At 54.3% G+C, this 24,039-nt stretch overlaps 1 protein-coding gene across 6 annotated transcripts in view; it reads left to right on the forward strand.

Moving 5' to 3' along the window:
• TRIM9 (tripartite motif containing 9) overlaps positions 1 to 24,039 on the forward strand; it is a 70,652-nt gene that overhangs the window by 19,012 nt on the left and 27,601 nt on the right. For all 6 annotated transcript variants that reach the window (XM_075503955.1, XM_075503957.1, XM_075503952.1 and 3 more), the window contains exons 2-3: positions 20,812 to 20,907; positions 21,362 to 21,484. In XM_075503955.1, the coding sequence (XP_075360070.1) occupies positions 20,812 to 20,907; positions 21,362 to 21,484 (219 nt within the window). The remainder of the gene's footprint in view (positions 1 to 20,811; positions 20,908 to 21,361; positions 21,485 to 24,039) is intronic.

Raw genomic sequence — 24,039 nt, forward strand, 5'->3', positions numbered from 1 at the left:
TGCCGAGCTTGTCTGCCTGAGGCCGTCTCCAGCAGCCAGCCAGAGGAAGACAAGGGGCCTGCAAAATGCCCCCGGTGCACCCCCAGTATGGGGACAGAGCATCCAGCGCACGCGCAGTCTGCTGCCTGTCTGAAGTAGGACTCTTGGTTATTTTTAATCTGGAAATGAGATGCTTTCCTGTCTCTCCCCTTCCCTGTAAGTCCTGTTCCCTCCTTGTTTTGAAGTCTCTGGGATCCAGACTAGCTTTTGGGTATCTGCAGCACCAAATGCAGTCTGGTTGCTATCACGTTTTTGGGAGTAATCCCAAATCCAACCCTTTCCAACTTGGGAAGCTTGGATCCAGATGTAGGGGCTCAGACTCCAGTGGCTGGAGGAAGGAGTTAACAGAGGAGAAAGGCTGGATTTATGGTGTTTTTCCTGCACTTGAAGTGAGATCTGAGCTTTCTCACTCTGCTGTAAGCGCTCTCCCAGCAGCAGCCACCCGAGCATCTCTGCCACTGCTGCGGTGAGTGTTGCATTCCCAGTGCTCCGGTATCCGTGGTGATAGGAAATATTTCTAAAGTGGTGCTTCAAAGGAAATATGAAATCCTGGTCCTTGGACCTGCCCTCCGGTCTCTGTTGCACCTGCCCTTGGTTTTCGCCTTGGAGAACAGAAAGAGCCCTCCCCTACGCACAGCAGTGGCAACAGTCGTCGGTTTAAACGAGCAGGAGCTCAGTGCGTGCCTGCTGAGTCTTCCCTCTGCCCGCGGGGGAAAGAAGAACCGCTCTTGGAGAGATCACATACGGAGAGGCAGGGCTGCACGAAGCCCAGGGGGTTTGGCAGTGGCCTTGCTCTGCTGCAGAGCCTGGAGCTACTTTGCCCCTGTGCTGAAACCCCGGTGGGTGACTAGGTGGGAGCACTCTGCTCAGGGAGGGATGTTCACAGCAGGCAAAATCTCTTTTTTTTTTTTTTAAGTTACATAGCTTTGGTCATAGAAAACTTCAGATTGGAAGGGACCTCAGAAAGGTCAAGTCCAGCCTTCTGCCTAGAAGCAGCAGCAGTAACTGAAGGAGACAGTTTATCTAGTAAGCTCAACCTGGGGCAAGTCCCTCTGGCCTCTGCTTCTTTCAAGAGACATGAGAAGAAGTAATGCCAACCCTGCAATCCCTGCAACTTCCCAGGTACGAGAAAAGCTTCGGTACTCCCGAGAGCTCCCTGTCTCTCGTCTGGGCTGGCTGGAGTCTGCAAGAAGCTCATGGCTGAAAGCACACATCCAAAGTGGTGGTCTCCAGAGAGCAGTTTCCCATCCTGTTGGAGAGGGAAGGAATGAAGCAGAAAGGCCAGTCGATCTATATGCCTCTTGATTTTGTTTCCCCCTTCCTCCTCCTCCTGCTGCTGTGTGATACCAGCAATCTTATTAAAAGCAGAAAGCATAAAATTAGTAATAATTTGCTAACGTTCTGTTGCTAGTGAAGTCTCGTCTGCCAGTGACGGCTAGCAAAGCAAAGATCTCCCAGCGTTGGTACTGTCTCTGCTGAGCAGGCTGGCTGGCACAGACGGGCTGGTGTGGTGAAACGGCTCCTGAGCAGTCACACCTTGCAGCCGAGTGGGTTACGGTGATGTCCGCTCTCGCTCACTTCAATATGCTAAATAACAGGACAGGGCTGTTTCGGGTGGTGTTGCCTGCGGTTCAGCCGTTGCACGGGGGTTTGTGGCAGAGCCGGAGCTCGCTGCTGTTTCCTAGAGATGTGAGGGTGAGCTCAGGACAGCTGCTGGAAGTGCTCGGGTCCCCGAAGCGAGTTTCACTGATGGCTCTGGGCATCCTTGTTACACAGAACATCTCTGGAGATTCAACGTTCCGCTTTTATGCTCATCAGGCGCTCACCGTTAAACACGGGCTTTAAAGCACTAGCCAAGAGCAACATTTAGAAAAAATACAGGAACAAAGAACCCACGTTCTCTTAAAAATGTCAGAGAAGCAGAGAGAGAGGGGTTTGCTCTGTACTCCGAGGTTAGGTGGGTAGTGGTGTATTTGCCCAAAGAGCTGATAATATCCTGTGATTTATTTGGTCCCATATGCAGTGCAGCCAATTGAGGACCTCAGAGGAGAGCACAAGAAACACTCCAAAAGGTGCTGTGAGTTATCCTGTGTGTAGGGGAAAGTCACGCCGGCACAGCCTCAGCTGGAGGACGGTGACGGTGTGGGGCACCCAGGCATCGAGGCAGTTGCAAACCAGGGTCGTAGCACACAGGGAGAGTGGCTGGAGCGACCGCAGGGGAAAGAACGACTGAGTTGGGCATGTGCGGAGAGAAGAGGAGGTTGGAGAAGGGGATTGTGATGGTCTTCAAGCCTATAGCGGGCTGCTGCAGGCTTTGTATTTCCATGAATGCGGCAAAAAGTTTAGCACTTAAATCGTAGCAGTGGAAATGTGGTGAAATTTACCCTTCTCCCAGAGCAGGCTTTGTGATTGGGAGTTTTGCATATGGGCAATGGCCAGAATAAGTGCTAATACCATCTCCTTCAACAGGTATTAGCCAGTATCCCATTAGGGAGTACCAAAATGGGAAAGATGGCCTCAGGCGGAGAACATTTAGATTTGAGACAGTGATGGAAAGGACCAGCTGTGGGCTGTAGTCCTTCAGTGCCGGTGCTGTTTCACTTCAGCACATGCCAGACTGCTTTCCGCAGGGTGTCCTGGTTTCAGCTGAGATAGAGTTAATTTTCTTCATAGTGGCTGGTATGGGGCTGTGTTTTGGATTTGTGCTGAAGACAGTGTTGATAATACAGAGATGTTTGAGTTGTTGCTGCACTGGTCAAGGACTTTTTTTTCAGCTCCCCATGCTCTGCCAGGTGCAGAAAAAGTTGGGAGGGGGCACAGCCAGGACAGCTGATCCAAACTGCCCAAAGGGCTATTCCATACCATATGGCATCATGCTCAGTATATAAAGCTGGGGAAGAAGAAGGAAGGGGGGGACATTCGGAGTGATGGCGTTTGTCTTCCCAAGTCACCGTTAGGCGTGATGGAGCCCTGCTTTCCTGGAGATGGCTGAACACCGGCCTGCCCATGGGAAGGAGTGAAGGAATTCCTTGTTTTGCTTTGCTTGCGTGCGCGGCTTTTGCTCTACCTATTAAACTGTCTTTATCTCAACCCATGAGTTTTCTCACTTTTACCCTTCCAATTCTCTCCCCCATCCCACCGGGGGGGAGTGAGCAAGCGGCTGGGGGGGCTGAGCTGCCGGCTGGGGTTAAACCACGACACAGGGGCAGATGGTTAAGAGCAAATAGCCAGAAGGAACATACACAGAAGAGCAATAGTCTTGTAATTGTGTAGGACTTTGGATATGCCCAAGGTAAGATTTGAGTGGGAGAGGAGATACTTTTTAGTATGCTAATTTAGTTGGGAAAGGCAGACAAGCTTTTGGGTACACCAGCCCATCCTGAGAGGCTGCAGCATCAAGGATTCATTAGGAAATGCCAGCAGATGGGTTGTCTGCAAGGCCATGATGCAGCCCCGCTTTGTGGAGATGCTGGGGGGATATACGTGCTTCCTCCCTTTTGAAGGGAAGGCCGGTGCGTTGATAGCCAAAGGGAATGAGATGCCATCTCCCATCTGTGCCTTTGAAAACCTCCCTTCAGCTAAGTCCACGAGTGCTTGCCGATGTTCTGTAAAATCTCATTTTTGGTCAGCAGCCAAAGAGGCAAAGGGCTGTGAAATGAGAAGCTGCTGCTGAGGCACCGGGCCGGGATCTCCAAAAGCCGTGATGCGTTGCCAGCTCGGTTCAGATGGCCGGTGAGATACCAACAGGACCGACAACACGCAGAGCTGCAAGGGTGCTAAAGGCTGTGTGACCTGTTTGGTGTCAGTCTGCATGCTCTTGTTTGAAAGCTGTGCTTTTACCATTCGTGAAGCACATGAGGCCTCCTTAGACTGGGTGCCCACCCACCCAACTGCCCCAGAGCTTTCTGATCTACACCAGCAGGAGATGGGAGAAGTGGACTTGCCCAGCATCACCCTGGTCACCTATGGTAGAGCAGGGCTTGGACTCCAGGCCTTCTGGATGCCATATCAGGACCACGTTCAGTAGGAAGGCAGTTTCATCGAGCTGCCCTCTGTGGTGGGACTTCATGGTCATCAGTGGTGCTGCTGATGAGTTGCTGTTGTTCTCCCACCAGCCCCGGTGAGCGCGCTGCATGCCGGCCGATCACGGCGATGGGGTGTATTCCTTTACCTTAGCGCCTCGGTGAGTACAGCTCAGAGCTGAAGAGCGCGACACAATTTGCATTTCTAGGCAATTAAATGTCAAAGCAAAGTCAAGATGTTGGCTAGCTGTCAAGGCTGTTTACAACCGTGCCAGACTACAGCACACAGATGGTTATTAAAGGCTATAGGACAAGACAAAAGGATGGTCAATACGCTCACTGCAGAAAGAGGAATTGCCCCATGGGGCATTCAACCTGCTTTCTCCTGTGTTTGGTCCAGGACTGGTAAAAATCATTGTTTATGCAGTTAATCAGGTTTAAATTTAACTCCAAACAAAGTAATCAGATTTAAAGACTTAATGCAATAATGGGATGGAAGAGCTAAAGTGTGAGTAACCACAGAGGCAGGCTGAGTGGGAAGGCAGTAATTGGATTGAAAGCAGATGGAGCCTAATTTTAAGGCAGAAAGCATAAGATCTGCAGCGTGCACCTTCCCGGGTATTGGGCAATGCCAGGACCACGTGGGCTGCCTGGATGACTGCGAAGGGGAAGGCGCTTGGTGCTCGCACCCAGCAGTGGCCTGGCGTCTGTGTACTCTTGTGCTAATTGTACCCCAAAAAGTGGGTGCGCTCATCCCCTGGCAGCTTCACCTGCAGGCTGATGGTCTTGTTTTGTTTGCACGCTTGTGCATCCATGGTGCCTTTATTCTGTACAGGACGCAGATCTTGGCCCGTGAGATCATAACTTGAGTCTTTGCTTATGTGTTTTTTCCATGCACCATGGAGAAAAATGGGGTCTAAGGAGACAGGGTTTGCCTGGTGGGACTTTCCTCACCATTTACAGGAATGTCCCCCAGATTTTTTGAATAAAAAGATGGAGCAGTAGTTTGTGCCGTTCCAACCTAGCCAGATCCAAACCTTTGCCTGTTACTGACCTGACTGGAAGTAGTTTAAAGCTCCTTGACCTTTTCTGGCAGTCCTTCCCTTAGTGCTCATTTGTTCTGCATAAGAGCATTTCATAGCAATCCCTGGGGAGCTCATTTTCTTCTGGATGGACTCAAGCCCTCTGCCACTCCTTGAGCCTGAAGGAGAAGGGAGGTCAAGTGGAGCATTGGCCTGGGGGGTGTTTGCTACGTAGATGGCAGCAGATTGCTGCTGCGTTGCTTTTCCTTCGTTATGAGAGATACCGAACCTCTGTCCCGATCGCTCTGCCAACAAACCTGAGCCTGACCTGTGGGAAATGGGCTGTTCGCTGGGTATTTTCACAATGCATGGGTGGGTTTAAGGAATTCTGCAAGAAAAATGCTGAGAGGATCTTGCCAGGAAAATGTAGACCAAAACTTGAGAGGCTTGTCTCAGTATGGATGCAGCCCTGGTGATCGACCCATCCTCAACGCATTACAGCCTTGAGCCTTTTACAGCAATGAGCTGAAGCAGGGAGAGGGTTTTGCTGCTTCATGTCTATAATTAACGCTGGCCATAACACCATCGCTGTTTCACATCCTACTCTTTATGTCATGGGCACGTTGGAGTCCTTGGGAAGAGCTGACAAGCTTGACCGTAGCTAGATGTTCCCTGAGCATCACGCAGAGGCCTGCTTTGATGTTTGCCGTTGACCAGAGAGACTGCTTCTCTGCCTCTAAAACTTTGGTGGGAATTCATAGCACCCCACGGCCTCTCTCTTCCCCACAACCAGCACTGCATTTGCCGTGTGGCTAGAATGAGCCCCTTCCCTCCTGCACTGTTTGGGAGCTAATGGTCTTAGCACAAGGCATGCATGAACAGCTAGGTGAGGGGGCCCTGCCTGGACGTGTTCCTGACGTACAATTGCCCGAGGTGGCCAGACATACCATGCTCGGACAGCAACGGTGGCATCTTGGTCATATGGTGGTTATCCCTCTAGTCCTATGATGGGTGTATGGCCTTCCACCTCTGTCAGAGGCCGTTGCCTCTCCTGAGGTCTTCCACTGGCTTGTGGGAGGAATGGTGCAGAAGAACCTTCTCTTGGAGGGTGTTACTGGTGCAGTCCTTTACATCCCAAAGTAGTTTTCCCAGAGAACGGAGCCTGCTCTTGGTCACAGCAGTGTTGTGGGTCAGAAGGTGGCCTGATGTCCAGGCTTTTACCTTGCAACAACTTTTGCTCTTGTAAATTCATTTTTAGGCAAGTTAAAGAACGTATCTCAGGTTCTGTCTGTGCTGGACAGTGGGGATTTTCTTCGGTGAGGCAAACAGCAACAGCCAGAGGATTTGTTTGGTCTTAATGGAGAAAGTAAGTGATGTTTGGCCCAGTTCTCCTGCTGAATGAGGCCAAGCAAGAGCACTTCTGTTAAGGGTAACACCATGTGTCAGCATGCTATTGCCTGGGGAGTTGCCATGACCGGCTCTTCCCTGTGCACAGCAGGGAGCGGAGAGCTGGATGGATGCAACACCAGCACACTCCTTTATCACTCACAGAAAAGCTGGTTTTAGGCCCATTTCTCCAGGTTCTCCTACTTCTGCAGCATGCCTGAAAGCTCCTAAACAGAATCCATGCTCTTACCAGTGCATTCCCGCTGAGCCGTTTGTCTTTTTATCTTGTTCAACCTCCTCCACTGCCCCTTGTTTAATTCCAGACCCCTTGTAGAGGCAGCTCCCTCTCCGATGTGCTCTGGGATGGTCCCTGGAGCTGGCTGCTTGGGGTTTCTTGTGTGTGTCACTTCACCGGCCCCGGCGTTCACCTGAGCCAGAGGTGGGCCGTGGAGGGCTGCCGCTGCTGGGAGGATGACCTAGAGACATGACCACTGCATCTCGGAGGACAGCGCTTGGGGCAACAGGCCAGCATCAAGGGGAGATTACACCTGGAGCTGGTCCAGGACCTCAGGACACAAGTTGAGTGCCTAATACCTGTTCCCTGTAAGGGAACCATCTTTTACATCTTTTACACCATGGGAAGGGGAATCCAGGGCTCGGAGGCTTATTCAGAGTGAAGGGGAAATGCCCCAAGGAGCAGTGATCTAAGGAGGGATCAGCTGCCGTAGAGATTAGCTGCTAAGCAGCCTTCTCAGGAAATGCAGTGCCTGGTTCTATTAACTACCTTCCTCTCTCATTACAGCTGTGCAATGAATTTATTACTTTTTAAAAACAATAATAATGCTATTTCAGTGGCTGCCTGAGATGTGGAAGATCTTGTTTGATGAGCCAGTTCCTTCTGACCTGCAGAGTACTCCTCCAGAAGCTGAACTCTGTGCTTTCCGAGGTTGATTATAACTAGATCAGTTGTCTTGATTACCTTGCGCTGCCGAACGTTATTACTCTCAATATTTGCCGTGCACTGACTTCCTCAACAGCTGTGCAGCAGACCGGTGGGTAACTCTGTGTCAATAAGCCATCTCTCTGGTTCCCTCCTGGGCACTCGTTCAGGGCTGGTTCTACGTTGGGAAGGGTAGCAAAGGAAAGCGGCATTACCAGCAGCTCTGGGTACCATGCATCTCACTTTCCAGGGCAGCAGGAAGCCAAATTTCTGCAGTTTCCCTTCAGCACAGGCTCGTTTTCTGGGTGCTTTTCTGAGTATTCCTAGTAGTCCGTCTGCAATGTGTCCTGCCCTTTGTCATCCCTAGGGGAAGGACATCTGTTGATCAGGCCAGAACGTGCCTGGTTTCAGCCGGCAGCCCCAGTGACGTTAGGAGGTTGCCAGCTATACTCTCATGCTCTCCCCTGACTGATTTCCATCCAAGGAAGCCCTTTGCCAGCCAGGCGCGACCCCAGTCTGCTCATCTCGAGCAGGAGGCCGCACTGCAGATCCATGGTGCCGTTTGAGAGCTTCCTCCAGACGCAGCCCAAGCAGCACAGAGCTGCACCCAGGCCAATTAGCCCAAGCACCGGGCATGCTAATGGGGCTGTGGTACGATGCTAAGCCGTGCTGCTTGGTGTCGTGCTCAGCTCTCGCCTGCAGATTTCTGACACCACTGCTTGGCCAAAGCATCCCTAAGCAGGACCGGGCACGCTGTCCTCCTCATCTGTGATTCTCCTCTCTTGGCACGAGGGCACACGGAGCTCTCGGCAACCTGGACACGTTCCCATCTCCTCTCTGTTTTCCGGATCTCTCTAATTGGATTCAGCTCTGCTCGTTTCATCTCCCTGCCCCTGTGCTAGCAGCAGCTGCAGTCGGAAGCGGGGGAGCCTGGCAGAAGCCGTGCCCGGTGGGAATGCCCCTCTGCAGATGAGGAGAGGAGGCACCCCAGGGCAGAGGGGTGCATGCTGTCCCTCCTGACTCCTCCAGCCATGGGGGAAATGGGCTCCAGTCTCCAGCGGGTGGGAGCCCAGGAGGAGCAGGGCACGGCCCAGGCGCTGTCTGTCGAGGGGCCGGAGCCTGTGGAACAGCCCTGGTGGCTGCAGTGGCGATGCCCGCAAGGCTGTCCTTCGCTATGCAGGGGTTTGCTCCAGCACCCCGCCCTCTGAGGGCTGGGGAACAGCAAAAGGTGCTTAAACCTCCTTTTTCCACCAATATAGGAAGAGCACGTGCAAGATGGTGTGTTCCCAGCTTCTCCAGAGAGGAGTACAGGTGTAGTTGTGTGCTTATTCTGCCTGTGAATGGCACCTCTAGCGAAGAACCAGCCCGTCTGCCTGGGGATGTGGCTGTCAGTGCTGGTCCAGGGGAGCTACGAGCGTTTCCACCCGCTCAGGACACTGCATGCTGTTGCTGGACCATGCCTTGCAGGGGAGGGGAGGGGAGGGAGCCTGGGGAAGTCATTGCTCAGCTGCGAGCTGTCCTCTGCCTCTTGCCAGCCTCATTCATCTCTGGAAACATAACAACACTGACACACAGCAAATGAGCCCTGTGCTTCCAGGGTGGTTTGGAAATGCCACTGGCCGCATGACAGCAGCTATAGATCAGCGTGCTCCCAGCTGGGTCACAAGTGACAGTAATCAGCCATCATTACGATTGCACTCCTCAAGACATGGCTCAGCACAGTCTTTAAGGGGAGCTAGGTGCTGCTGTTGCTCTCGATGGACTGGCTTGCACCAGGATCCTCACTTTGCCTTTTCCAGCCAAAACATCTCTTTGCTTCCTCCCATCAGCCTCATTCCAACCCATACGGAGCTGCCCGCACTCCTGTTGCTGGCACGTGTCACTTCGGTGTCTGCATCCATCACGTCTGCACGTCTCCTCGGCCCAAAGAGCGCTCCTTTAGCATACACCTATGGAGCTGGAAACGAGCCCAGCTCCGTGTTGCGCCCTTGGTACCTGGGAGCTGTACCCAGGCTGTGGGAGGATCTCTACGGCGCTGGTAGATTGCTGATGTTGGTCATGTCCTTCGCAGAGCTCTCACTGGTGTGGCAGTCAGAGGCTGTGCAGATGCATGAAGTCGGCAGTGAAGTCAGCCTTATGTCAAGGCTTGGGCATCGCTAATGCAGACAGGAGGGGAGCCCTCTTCCCTGAGCTCTCATCTTCCCTGAGATCTCATCTCATCAGCTGAGGGGAGACCTCATCGCTCTCTACAACTACCTGAAAGGAGGTTGTAGAGAGGTGGGGGTCGGTCTCTTCTCCCAGGTAACAAGTGATAGGACAAGAGGAAATGGCCTCAAGTTGCGCCAGGGGAGGTTTAGACTGGATATTAGGAAATTTTTCTTCACCGAGAGGGTTATCAAGCATTGGAACAGACTGCCCAGGGAAGTGGTTGAGTCGCCATCCCTGGAGGTATTTAAAGGACGTTTGGATGAGGTACTTAGAGACATGGTGTAGTGGTGGTTTTTGGCAGTGTTAGGTTTATGGTTGGACTCGATGATCTTAAAGGTCTTTTCCAACCTATATGATTCTGTGATTCTGTGATCTTGGCCTCCGGCAGTGACAGTGTTCATGCATCCGATGAAGATGGTGAACAAAGACTGCTTTTAGTTGATGCCTTCTTGTTAATTGCTCTACAAATTCACCGCTATCTCACAGCAAAGATGTGTGGCTTTGCCCTCCGTGCCTGTTTTGGGCTACTTCAGACTTGCTGGGCCCGGTGGCTGTCAAATGTAGAAGCAGCAAAGCTACCCCAGAGTTGCAGAGGCACGGACGAAGACGAAACAAGGGCCAGTGTGCAACTTTACCACCCTTCACTGTTGGCAAGACACTGCTCCTGGGTGCGCTGATGCCAGGAGAGGGACCTTGGATGTACAGCAGGCCTGGATGAGGGAAGGAGAAGGAGGGTTGTACAGGAATGCACAACGGTCCAGCCTGTGCTGATTTCCCCCCCAAGCCTGCAAGGTTGCCTGTGAGTGCTCCAGAGGGGAAGAGGTCTGTCCTGAGGATCCCGTTTGGATCTCGGCTAGCTGTAGGCTTTAGAGCTGGGAGCTGAGTTTCTTGCTGCCTGCCGTGCCCTGAGCTGGCCCACGAGGGACGATGGGGAGGAATTTATTCTAGTCTCGCTTGCATGAACCAGCCACTAGCAAAGTTCATGGCCTTCTTGCCGGGGTTCAGATCCTAGAAGAAGCCAGACTCAATCAGTACCATCTTGGTTACAAGACTCCGAGGGAGACTGCCACCCAGCCCAGGATGTGGAAGTTGCTCGGCTCAGAAAAACAGCCTGCAGTGGACAGCTGCAACGTGTATTTGCAATACTCTCGACCTGCATTTCCACCCTGATGTCTGTGTGCAGAGCTGCAGCAGGACCTGGACTCCTCTCAAGGACATCAACTGGAAGATGCACGCCAGGAGCACACCTCATGCAGTGCAGGTGAAGCAGGACCAGGCAAGGGTGAGTCCAAAGTGTCTTTCCTCCTGAAATATGGAGAGTGGTGGACCTCAGCATCAACTCACTCTACAGATCTGCACCCATCAGTCCACAATATTTGGCCTTTTTTAAATGCTTTCTCACCCTTACCTTGTTTGCCCCTCTGTGTACCCGTGGGCAGGCAGCAGACCCTTGCTTAGCTTGTGTTTGTCTCAGCATCCCGGTAATAGAGCTGGCAGTTCTGTCTGTGATTTCAAAGAGACGTGTGTTAGGTTTTGCCAATGAAAAGCTAAGATAATTTGTTGTTGAGTGTTAATGAAGCAAAACAGGAATTAATTGGACAATATCAAAGGGCTGTTACTAGGTGTTTACATTTCTTCTCCCTAAAAATCAAAGCAAGGACTATATCCTCTATCAAAGCAAGGAGAGAGCATCTTCGACACATCTTCACAGCAAGGAGCTGTCAGCAAGGAGCAGCCCAGGACATTACATACCTCTTGTATTTGTTTAGTCCAAGGACTAGGGACAGCCAAGCAAGTTGCTACACATGAACTGATCCACACCGAGTGTCCCTGTGTGCAAAGCTGGCCTTCGTCAGGTGGCAAGGAATCATCCTAGATCTACCCTCTTCCAGGGGGCTAAGCTAAACCGAGGCTGATCCCACAGCAGTGCTTGGGACGTAGAAGGTCACTGCGGCTCCAGTGGTATCTAATAACTTCATCTGGTGTCCCCACGTTTTTGGAAGCCAGCCACAGGCGTGTTATCTCACAGGCCACTTGGCAGCCGTATCTTCTGCTGGAGAGTTTTGCATGCCTGATTGTTTGCCCCTTGAAGAAGTGGGGTTAAAGTGCAAGGATGCTGGAAGTTTGGGGTTCAGGTCCTCCTCCTCGTACAGGCTTCTCCCAAAGCCTGCTGAGAAATCATTGCAGGCTGCAGAGCACCAGCTGTCCTGGCCACAGAAGGCCTGCGAACAGGGAAGCAGCAGGTTCAAGTGAGCACAAGGATTCACAGCAGGAGCAAAATGCTCTGCTGCTTCCGAGTGGAAGAAGCAGCGTGTGACCTGTCCCCCCAGGCACCCGCAGCCTGGGCGTCCCAGCTAGGCTGTCATGCATGCTCATCCTAGCAGGACGTCTGGAGGCCAAAGTTATTCTGTCGCAATTTTGGCATAACAATTACATGCATTAAAGTCCACGCAAAGAGCATAATTGATGTTTTTACTCCAAGTCTCTTGCTTCCAGCAGTGTCCCCAGTGCTGGCTAACGCGCAGTTCCAGGGCTTGGCGACCAAGTCGCAGCAGGTCATTTTCAAGACATTAGAAGTCTCCTTTCAGAGAGGACCCCTGAAGCCTGGGGCTGGTCGGGGCATCGGTCCCCGTCCCTTTCTGCCGTGTGTGCAGGGTGAGGGGCTCTGGGCAGCCAGGCAGCGAGCTGGGCTAGGCAAGTCACTGGGCTAGTACAGACGGACTGATGGACATTGTTGCTGCAGGTGATAACTGAGACCAGGCTAAACAAAACGTGCGTGAAAAAGCTCAGCGTGAATTCAGCGTTGCCCACAGCAAGGCTGGGAGGAGGCAGAGCAGCGTGCCTGCCCGGGGCCAGGGAATCCCGGAGCCACATGGGAGGCAATGAAAGGGTTTTAGCAAGGTCACGCTTGAAAAGAATATATCCTTGTTATATTTCCAAGCTGGAGCCTTTGAATCAGTTCTGCCTGCTGAGGAAATACACTGCCCTAGTGTCTGCGTGAACAAAGCCAGCGGCCGGGGCCATCTCTGCGCCCAAGTGACAGCACATCGGTACTGGGGGCTTCGGCTCCTGGCTGGTTACTGCAGTCGTCATCTCACAGGGAGCATAGCGAAGATGATGTGGTAGGATGGGGATCCCAAGGAAGCAAGCAATCCCACAAACACAGGGCTTGGGCCCAGAAATGGCACGGACGCAGGCTTCGATGCGTACCGAAGGGGTTGGTTAGGCCGGCACAGTGCCGCAGCAGGCGGGCATCCTGGTGCCGTCCAGGCTCGCAGGGGCAGGCGGCTGTCCGCAGCGTCCCACCTGAGCTCTCAGGGCTTGCCCTTCACAGGGACGTCCCAACCGCTGCTCCTGGGGACCCTGCCGTGCCCGGCCCTCCCCAGACCCAACAAACACCCCTAACCCTGCAGCAGCTCCTTCCTGCAGGGGAGGACAGATGTGCGTCCGCGTGCAAGATTTCACCTTGATAGGCAATGACTTGGGGCAGGCGGGAATAAATAAAAACAACCTGGGCTGAGCTGATAAGGCCTCCAACTCTGACACTGCCAGGATTGGCAGTGATTTCTTCTCTGTGCTGCAGCACCCAGGACAGATTTGCTGTTCTGTTATCAACGCTATCAAAAAATAAGTGGATTTAACAAAATCCTACCAGCTGGCAGGCAGCAGCCCAGCTTTGGGGTTTGGCATGGGGCAAAACCCACTGCATCACCACCCGCAGCTCACGGGAGGGCTGCAGGCAGCCTGTCTGCCTGGCAGAGGGGACATGAGGTTTTTTTCCCGGCTGAATTCTCCACTGCCTCCATCCTGGGCTGGTCCACAGTCCCTTCTGGAGTGGGGCTTCCCCCTGCCAGCTTTGGGTGGCACGCTTGAGTCTGCTGCGTTGCTGCACGGCGACAGGGGAAAATGGTAGAAGATGAGAGAAAGGAGAAGGCTTGCAGGAGGAAAATTCCCTGCGCACAAAACACAGTCCGTGTCCCCGGGGATGCTGAGCACCCTCAGCACCTGCTGCTGTCTGCGGGCACTGGGTGCCCTCAGCGCTGCGGAGGGGTCAAGGGCTGGGTGCTCTGCTGCGCCACGCAGATAGATACAGCTGTGCCAGGTTGGACCCTTGGGCATCCCAAACCCACCGCGTCCCTCCCAGTTTGCACTGGAAAGGCTGTAACTCACCCGTGCTCCATCCAGGGCTGGGGATCCCTGTGGAGCTGCACTTGGGTGCCGCCGCCGTGGAGGTGAGACACCCCAAAGTGTCCCCATCTCAGGTGACCTCCCCTGCCAGGTGCTTGGACCTCATCCCTTGGGTTCTGCCTGGGGTTTTCCCGGCGTTGCAGAGGCAAAGGGCTGCGTGCTTCCTCCAGGAGGACCCACCAGCGTCTTGGATTAATAGTAGCGGGTGTAGTGGCATCTCTGCCTCTTCCAGAGATGCAGGGGCCCCTCCGCAGGCCCTGGAATTAACTCCGATGTCAATACAAATTGCCCCAGAGATAATCCGCTCTGCAGATGCCTGCCCACCCCCGAGAGCCAGCCCGCCTTGCGCTGCGGAGGATCATCTGCTCTGCAGACCCCAGCTGCCCTCCAGGCTGCTGCAGAGGCAGCAGGAGCAGCCCGGCCCTGGGGCACGCTGCCCGCGTGGAGCTCCTCTCCCAGGGGCTGCCGTATCTTAATCTTTTACATTTCATCTCCCTCCTGCATACCCGTTTCCTCGGCAGAACTGCAATGGAGGAGGAGAACCACGGCCCCCAGCACGCAGGGGTAGCGATCGCTGCCTTCCTGTCCCGTGATCCCCCCCGTTGCCTGCAGTGGGGGAGCGGGAGCTGTTCCCACGGGTTCATTTCTAGCCTGCAGTTTGCACCCAGGAGCTTTGCTCACAAACCTGGCTCTGTCTGTGTGTGTGTGTCCTGCTGACAAGCGTAGGCTCTTCTGCCTGTTACTTTATTTGCAGCTTTATGTCAGGCTGAGAGCACATCCTTCTCATGGGAAGGCAGGAAAACCTGAGCTGGACCGATCTCAAATGCGCAGCAGCAGAATGGCGCGGTGTTTGGAGAGGGGTAATTCAGACCCGTGCTCTGTTCCTGTCGCCAGCCTTGGCTCAAAGTGACAGTTAATAACAACTAAGGCAGTCTGGCTTTGCTCACCCTGCAGGTACAGAGCATCAGTCGCCTGTATCTGCTCTGCATCCCTGCCAGAGGCGTGCCAGGGTGGGCCTGGGAGCGAGCGCTGGTCTCCAGCTTTCAAGGCTGTTTGCTGCCTGATTGTTCTCCGAAGATGCCGAGGAGTTCAGCAGGCAGAGACCGAGTGGGCTGCAATGAAAGCACTGCTCTCCACCGACCTTTTGGGCACGCAGGCTCGGGATGAGGTTGCCTCGGGGTGTAACCCACTGTCTGCCACACATCTGCGTTTCCAGTGCGATTTCAGGGGACCAGGCTTAGCAGAGCAGACGGGCGAGGAAGAGAAGGGGACCTTTGAGGAGGTTCAGGTTTGATAGCCGTAGCTGCAGAGGTGTAAGGCATTTTTGGTAAGAGGTTTCCTTACGGGCACACAGGTAGTGAGTGCCTAGTCCTGCGTGGTGTCACATCACATCGTGTGCATTAGGAGCTGGCGGGCTGCTGGAGCTCTAGAAGCTGCTGTCTGCGAGCAGTGATCATATAGAGCTGTTTCTGAGCAGGCTTCAGGCTCGTTAACGTGTCCTCGTCAGAGTAAGTACACAGGGATCACTGATACAGTCTGGGGATGTGTGCAAGGGAAACAGGGAAGGGGCCCAGACTATTCCGTGGGAGCAGAGGCAGCACGGCCCGCGGGCATGGGGGTGTTGCTGGAGAGCAGCCGGGGCTTTTAGCAGTCAGCGCGTAGCAGCGATGCTAAGTCAGCCCCAGAGCAGGCCCAGCAGGAGCGACTGGGTGATTGTCAGGGGGGCAAAGGAGGAACGAGGAGAGGGGTGAGGGCATGGTTTCATTTTGGCATTTATCATTGCAGGGAGCAGGCTCAGGAAGGAGCCTCCCCCGGGGCGGATCGGCAGGCTCCTTCACAGCTCCCCACGGTCGCCTGTCTCCCATGAGGACCATCCCCTGCAGGACCCCAGGACGTGGCACTGTCGGGTCTGGGCTCCCCTCGCCCCGCGGTGCAGGCTCCTGTCTCAAGGGAGAGGTTCAGCCCAGGCTGCAGCTCCAGGCAGAGCTCCTGGTTTCTCTTCTTAGGTACCGTTGAATCCAAAAGTCAGGCTCTCGTGACTGGAGCCGAAAGCCAATTAGCAGCAGTTTAGCTTCATCAGCTTCCTGACTGAATGCAAGTTCTAATTAAACATCCTATTTTAATTAGTCAGGCATCACATACAGTATGCTTGCCTCAAGACTCAAAGTCTGTAGGTCCTATGCTTTAATTAAAAGAAAGAGGCACATGACTTCAGCATCTGTGACAGCTCCTCATCCTTTTGAGGGCACAAGCAGAACAGCTGGGAACCGCATCTTTTCTTGCTGTGGCTTATTCCTCTTCTCTTTTACCTCTGTATGGATGCTCCAGCACAGGAACTGACTGTGAGATGACTTGGTTGGAAGGAGAGAAGGAACAGGAGCTGGTTGCAACACTTGGGATGTCAAGGCAGGTACTGGGCTCTCAGTGTAATGCTGAGAGCTCTTTTGGGGTGAGTTTTCTGTCCTGGGGTGACAGGGAGCACCTAGCCCGTCGGTGGCTGGCAAGGAGGTGCAGTCATCTGAAATCTTAGGTGCAAATGGCCTTTGAAGCAGGCGCGGTCTGCAGCAGCCCAGAGGAGGTGGCTTTCACAGGGCACGCGCTTAGAATCATAGAATCGTTTAGGTTGGAAAAGACCTTTAAGATCATCAAGTCCAACCGTAAACCTAACCTTAAGCTGTGAACTCCTTCCTACAGGACCTTGTGGGTGATAAAAGCTTATGTTGGTCCACGAGGAGACAGGACAGTTCTGTGGAAGAGAATTCTGAGGAGGGTTACACAGGCTATGTGAAAGCCATGCCAAGCTCCTGAGGCTCCTGAGCTGTGAACTGTTGGAGGCTGGAAGAGCACCGCTGTATAGAAGGTGCTGCACTGGGGTGTACGTTTGGCCTGACCTTGAACGGAAATGTCCTTTCTTGATCTCGTTTGAATTGGTGACGTTTCACCATCACACGCAAGCTTGCTTCCCTGCATGTGGGTGCAGCCCTTGCAGGCTGGGGGCAGGCAGCGCGGAGCTGCACAGCTCCTGGGTGGGCAGGGGCATGGGGAGCGGGGCCACCAGCTGGCCAGGGGACCTGGCCTGGCAATTGGTTTTTGGCTTGCAGAGGAGCCCTCCTCTCCATTGAGCAGAGGAGGAGAGGACTTCCATCTCTCCCGAGTACTCCAGGTAGTTTCTCTAGTGTCAGAGCCTGCAAGCGGGGTTGCGGTTTGAAACAAGAGCAACTGTTCCTCGCTCTTGGTGGTGGCCAACACTAGCTAACTTCAGATTTTTCTCGGTATGCCAGATGGAGCTGTCACACAGAGCCGGCTCCGCGAGTCCAGCGTCCAATGCCGAGTGGGACCCGGTGCCTCCTAAAATAAGAGGCTTAGCTGCCTCCTTGCCTCAAGGTAAACCTGGAGGAGCTCCAGCGCTGGCAGCTGGGTTATACGGGAGGAGAACCAGACCAGCTCCATCTGAGAGATGATGCGGAGTTTAAAATGGTGCTTTTCTCTGTTTCTTGGAGCCTGCTCAGCCCTGCTGAGGCACCAGCCTTCTGCACCCGACTGTGCTCACCCGTGCTCTGGGACAAGAGAGAATCAGAGAGTGACAGAAATCCCTTTGTCAGCCGTGCCTGGGAAGGAGGGTTACAGAGCTATTAGCGGGGATGGATTCTCTCCTAAGTGCTCCGGGGACAGAGATTTAAATGCTTAGCTCCCGTTAATGCTAATGTGAATTACAGAGGTCTCTTCTTACTGCCTTGAAACAAGAGCATTGAAAAAGCGGCCAGCTTTCTGCAAAGAACAAATTCACTTGATTTTAAGATGCTGCTAAATGGGATTTTTCTTCATTTCACACTCATTAATTCCCCCGCCTGTGCCAGCTCGGGGTGGGACTCCGCTCCGGTCCAGCGCGTGCGAGCTGGCTGGCCCGCTGCACTCGGGAGGACGCTGCGTCCCCGTCCACCCTCCCCTGCTCCGTGCGGGAGACGGCGGTCCCCAGAGCGGGATTCCTGGCCCCGAGAAGCCCCAAAGATTTTGTTTCCCCATGGAGATCCCAAGTGCAACGTTTCAGCTTTTTGCAGGGAGGGGAAATCCCTCCAGCGTGCGTCAGAAATATTAACAGCATCTTGTTTCCTGCGGTCTGGTACAGCTCCCGCAGGAGATGAGGCTTGAGGTCCTTCCGCCTCCCTGCTCCTGCGTGGAGGGCTCCTCCTGAGTCTCCATCTCCTGCTCCTTCTATGAAGATCACACGCTTGTGGGAAACCTGTGACTCTGCCTTCCGTGTCCAGTGATTAAATCCTTCTCCGAAGCAACAGACTGCATTAAAGCTTGGGTTTGCTCCAGGGGTCATGGAAGGTACCTGTAGAATTTATGGACCCAATCAGTCATTTAATTTCTCTCTGCAGCCTCTTGACTTGTTAACATAATAACAGAAACCAGAAGGACTTGGTTTTTCTGTGGCGTACGGTTATGAATCATGTTGTCACTGCGCCCGCAGCGCTGCCCTTAATGAATACATTCAGGCATGCCCGCGAGTCCCCGCGCGCATTCCCATACGCGCTCCGTTGTCGTGTAGCATTAATTGACCTTGTTTAACGGGCTAACCGCGATGGCTTCCAGCTCTGAGTCCCCGGCGGGGTGACTCTTGCCGTAAGCAGCAGGGATGCGGCGGGAGAGCCGGGCAGACGTTTATTTCAAAGGGAACGTGTCCGGGAACGTGTCTCCGCTCCGGGAGAGCCTCGGCGTCGTGGGGACCCTTCCTGGAGATCGGCATGAAGCTCATGCCGATGAAAAACCAAAACCTTAGAGCTCCCCTTTGCAGCGAGGAGCCTGCGGCCACCCGTCCATAGGAATTTGAAAACACCCCGGCTTTGCGCAGGCGACGCTAGCTCTTACTGCACGGCACTGTGAGCTGGGCAGGCCAGGGCCAGCACCCCAGCCTCCGCGCCGGGGACGAGGGACGGGGCAGGGTGTCCGCTGTGCACCTCATCAACCTTATGATTATGGAAAAAAATAAAGTTTCCTGACTAGTTCATAAACCTGCCCCTTGCTCGCAGGCACTGGTGGCATTGGGAACGTCTCGAGCAGAGGGAAGGGCTGAGCTGAGGAGGGGGATGCAGTGTGAGACCTCGAGGAGGGAGGCTCTGAAGAAGATGGACCAGCTTTTTGTGGACTTTTTGTGGCTGTGCCATGGAAGCCGCTGTGCTGTGAGACTGGGGGTGTCCGGGGTGAAGGAGCTGCACGTGGACAGTGCACACTGGTATTGCAGAGCTCTTATTAAATTTTAAAAGCACATTTAAAATGCTTTCCCATTAGGAAAACCTCAAAGAGTTATGTTGATATAAAGATCCCCTTTCTGAAATGGATGTTGATAGAAAAAAAGGCCTTCCAAAGACTTTATTGAAGGAAAAAACCCACCATGCTGCAATTTTAATGAGGAGCTTGTAAACATAACAAATTCCTGCTGATTTTCTCTATTAATTGCTTGCGTTATCGAAGACCAGGGCCCTGCAGCGCTTGGTTCTCAGCAAACCACCCTGCCGGGCTTAAGACATCTTCCTAAATCTGGGAGGGCTGGAGCCGTGTGTGGGCTGTGGAGGGCGAGCGTGGGGCAGGGCGACGGAGGCTTTCGCAGGGGCACAGCGCAGAGGACGAGGCAGGGCTGGGTCGTCCCTGCGGTGCCTGGGGCTGCCGGCGCCGCGGGGAGCAGCTCGGGCTCCGACCTCGGCTCTCCTCCAGCCTTTGCTCGGCGAGGGGAGGGAGGAGAGGTGGGGAGGCCCCGCTGAGCTGACTTAGCAATCCCATTTTTATTAGAGATGCATTCACTGATTAGCTCCACGTCCTAATGACTCGGGCACGATAAATTACAAAGGAAATGCAGAAATCACTAGGGTTATATTAACATCTCCTGGGGAAGTAGCAGGAAGGTCATTTTCTGGGCCGTTAAATGGTTGCCATTCGTTTGTTACCTCGTCTCTTCGGTAGCAATTCTTTTTTTCTCGATTTCAGCCCGGCGCCATCTCAGCAGGCGCTGCGCTCCGGTGACCTCGCATCCCTCCTGCACCGTCATTCCCCCTGCTCCCCTCTCCCGTCTCACCTCCTCCCTCTCCCCGCGCCGGCGTCCAGGGGAGCACGGCACACCGGGGCAGGTGACGGCTCGGTGCCAGCGTCCTGACCACAGGAGGGGACGGTCACATTAGGTTTTTGGAGATTTGGGGACATCAGCCATCTTCTGTGGGGCCCCCTTCTGTGTCTGCCACAAAGAAAATTCGCACCTCAAAACCTGCGTGGTGTTTGCAGGCATTTTGCAGCCCACAAAAGAGGCAAAATCTCTCCCGGAGGTGAATTGTTGCGGGTGATTTGCCCAGCTCTGGAGAGAATAACTCTTACTGAAATCACGGCAAAAGGGGAAGGTTCCAGAGTTAATGTTTGGAAGGTGCCAGGAAAATGAAAAAGCACAAGACGTGATCATTATTATCGCCGTGTTACGCAGCTCAGCACGGGCCGGAGCAGGCTGTGGGTGTGCGCTCCCACCCCTGGCGCCGGAGGAGGGAGGGGCAGTCAGTGTTTTGCGTGGTGGTGGAGGACCCTGCTTTACCTTAGCTTTCAGCAGGGATTGGGAGATTTTCAGTCTGATTCAGGTGGCCTGACCTGTGCCCTTTTGCTGATCAGCCTCAGCGGACATGGGTCAAATCCTACAGGATTTTTGGCGACTGGCTCCCTGGAGAGCACAGATCCAGGATGTGGCTTGTCTCTGATCACCCGGGGAAGGCTGTGGAGGAGGTAGACGCTGAATATCTGCTTCCCAAACCCAGGGCATCCGTGATGATGGCTGACCCTCCGTTTCCTCTCCTTACACTCAGGGCAGCAGGGGCAGGACACCTCGGTGGGTTGCTGAAGGCTGCACACCCCGGGAAGGCAGTGCTGGGCTGCAGTCCATCCCCAGCCCAAATCACACAGGCATCAGCTCCTCCAGCACAAGGATGAGTCCAGGACATGGAAATGACCCTGCTCTTTCTTCCCCATGCAGAGCCAGCTTTCCCAGGCCCTGAACGGGTTGTCAGACAGAGCCAAGGAAGCAAAAGAGTTCCTGGTCCAGCTCCGCAACATGGTGCAGCAAATCCAGGTACTGTGTCTCCCGGCTGAGGAACAGCCCCTTCCCCCGGGGATGAGCTGCTCTCTGCAATCCTCTGCCCCATCTCCCCGGCTTGGTTTGGTGGGTGCTCCCAAAGGGGCCCGCAATCAGCACCTGCCTTTTCATATTACCCCCTGCAGCCCTCCCAAAAACCGCTGCTCCCAAAGCTGCCTGTGTCATGGAGTGAGCGGCAGAGACCCCAGCCCTTCCCATCTCTGCCATAGGCAGATCCAAGGATGTGGCAGGACGGACCAAACCCGTTCCTCACCACATTTGCCATGAGCCAAAGGTGTAAGCACCCCACGTGCTAGTGATACGGATTTGTGTGTTGCAGCGGTGCAGCTGCACATATAAAAATGCCCCGTGTGGTATCATTAAAAAAATCGGGTTTCCCAATTGCAATGGAGACGGGCCCTGGGCTGCGATGCTCTGCTCTGACCCGCAGGAGAACAGCGTGGAGTTCGAGGCCTGCCTGGTGGCCCAGTGTGACGCCCTCATCGACGCCCTCAACAGAAGGAAAGCCCAGCTGCTGTCCCGGGTCAACAAGGAGCACGAGCACAAGCTGAAGGTGAGCCCTTATCCACCGGCTGGGGTGGCCAGAGAGCTTTCTGCAGGGTTGGCACCGGACGGGGACGAGGACCGTGATGCTGTTTGTTGGGGTGAAGCGCCGCGGGAGGACTGGGGAGGTCACTGGAAAGCCCCATTAGCTGAATTCCATTTTGGTGCAGGTACCCAGCCTGCTCCCAGCGTGACGGGCTCTGAGCAAAGTGCTGGTTCCCACTGAATTACCCCATTACTGGGCCAAATAGTAGTCATTAGGTCAGCAGAGCCATGTGTACAGCATCCACAGACTGGAAAAGGACCTTGTTCATGCCCCGTGTTGCTTCCGAGCTACGAGCATGATCCTGCAGGATGCTGAATGCCTGTAACTTCTGCTGGCTTCAGCTGAAGTCCTGGGGCACTTGGTGTCATGAGATGCCAGTTTCGTCATCATGCAGGAGCAGGAATTGCTGTTTGCTGTGCTTGGTGAGCACCTCATGGTCTCAGGGTGATGGTTGCACTGAGAGGTGAATTGTTGGCGTTGGGGGAGCTGAGACGCAGCTCTAGGCGTGAGCATTGAGGTAGCTGTGAAAACGGGCTCCTGGCTTGTGTCGTTCCTGCAGTCACTACACCACGTCTTTTCAGCTGGTTTGGGACTGAGAAGGGAAACAAAGGGCCAAATCTCACCGGGGACCAGTGGAGCGGGTGCCCCGTATCTGCTGGACAAGATAGCTGCACCCTGGCCATCACTGATACGAGCCAGCTGAGGCATTTCACACCAACATCACTTCATGCTTCCAGGGTCCCTCTTCCACGGGCATTTCAGTGTTTGGGCTAGAAACATCCGTATCTCTTCTCTGGCTCCACTTGCATCCCCCCTGGTCTTGCTTTGGGCCATCCAGGAGGCTCCCAAAGGGATTCCTGGACCTGCCTAAAATGAGGGAGGAAGCCACCAGTCTGTCTGCAAACGATGGGCACCGCAACACGAGGGCTTGTGAGCGTTGCCGCCGGGAGATGGACAATAGCAGCTTTGTGGGACCAAGCCCAGCGTCAGCGCTCGGTGTCTGACAATAAAGCGCAACCCCAAACAGGCATGCCGCGTCGCCAGCCTGTCTTCCAGGCGCAGAGAGGACCCCACTGCCTGGTGGGCTCTCTTTCCCTCTTCCCCTTCAGGCCATGGTTAATTAAACTCTCACAAAGCCGGGCAGCACAAAGCAATTTCCCTGCTCAGCACAACCCGTGGAGGCCTTTCAGTTTTCGGCCGGAGGAAGGGGAACTGCATCCCACTGCTTGTTCTTACCATATTGCCTGTCCCCCCAACATGTGCACACGTACATCCCATCCCCATCCACCCTTGTTACCAGCCGGGCTTTGTCATTAGGTAGGCCTGGCCTTTAAAAGAAGAAACAGCCCTGGGGTTTCAGACTGGATTCTGTTAAAATCAGCCCTCGAGCCTCCCTCCCTGAAGGACCGAGCTCTTGCAGCAACCCGCACGCCGTGGGAAGGGAGCTGCGTGGGCAGGAAGGGCTCCGTGGCACTTCGTGCTCCAGCAGACATTGCACAAGAACCCGCATCCAGTTACCCGTAGCATCACAGCAGCTTCCAAAATCCAGAAGCTGCTTCCCTCTGCTCTGCAGCCCATGGAGTGTTGGTTAGATTTTTAGCCTGAAATTATTTGATTTTCCCTTTCAATTCTTGCGGAGGCGGGGAGGTAGGTAATAAATACAGCTGTGCTGCCTTGGCCTTAGCCTTGTATGGGGAGAGTCATGCAGCTGACTCTGCATGACTCTCCCCACCCGACCCACCCGAGTGCCAGCTAGGGTCTTGCACACTGAGATTTGCCTCCCGGGGCTTCAGCATCGTCAGGCTGGGACACACAGCCTTGGCACGCAGCCCAGGTGAACGCTCTGATTCCCCTCTGGCTTGTGGACGGGGACAGAGAGGGTCTTGCCTGTTTTCACAAGCTGCAGACAGGACAGGGGGTTTAGGAGAGTCTCAGTCCTGTTGGGTACCTCCCTGCTGTCCTCCTCGTGCACGCACAGGGTCCTCCAGCCTCACCAGGCCACCGAGACGAGCGTTCACCACCAACCCTGCAGCCTGGTCCCCTGCGCTCCCCTCCCTGGCACCGCTACTGTCCCCATGTGCTCTGTCACCCAGGGGAAGGGGCTGCCCAGGTCATCGCCACGTGGGGCAGTTTCCCCTTTGCCCCCTCCCAGGAACCCCCTGGACAAAGGAAGCGGCCCTTAGGACGAGAGGAAACGGCCTCAAGTTGCACCAGGGGAGGTTTAGACTGGATATTAGGAAAAATTTCTTCACTGAAAGGGTTGTCAAGCACTGGAACAGGCTGCCCAGGGAAGGGGTTGAGTCGCCATCCCTGGAGGTATTTAAAAGCCGTGTAGACGTGGTGCTTAGGGACATGGTTTAGTGGTGGGCTTGGCAATGCTGGATTAATGGTTGGACTCAATGATCTTAAAGGTCTTTTCCAGCCTAAATGATTCTACAATTCTATGAAAGGCAGCACCTGCAGCTCCAGCTGGGTGCAGGCTGGGCTGGCCTTGCTCACAGGGTCAGGAATGCGAGGAG

This window comes from Mycteria americana, chromosome 5 (genome assembly GCF_035582795.1).
Source record: "Mycteria americana isolate JAX WOST 10 ecotype Jacksonville Zoo and Gardens chromosome 5, USCA_MyAme_1.0, whole genome shotgun sequence".
Lineage (NCBI taxonomy): Eukaryota > Metazoa > Chordata > Aves > Ciconiiformes > Ciconiidae > Mycteria > Mycteria americana.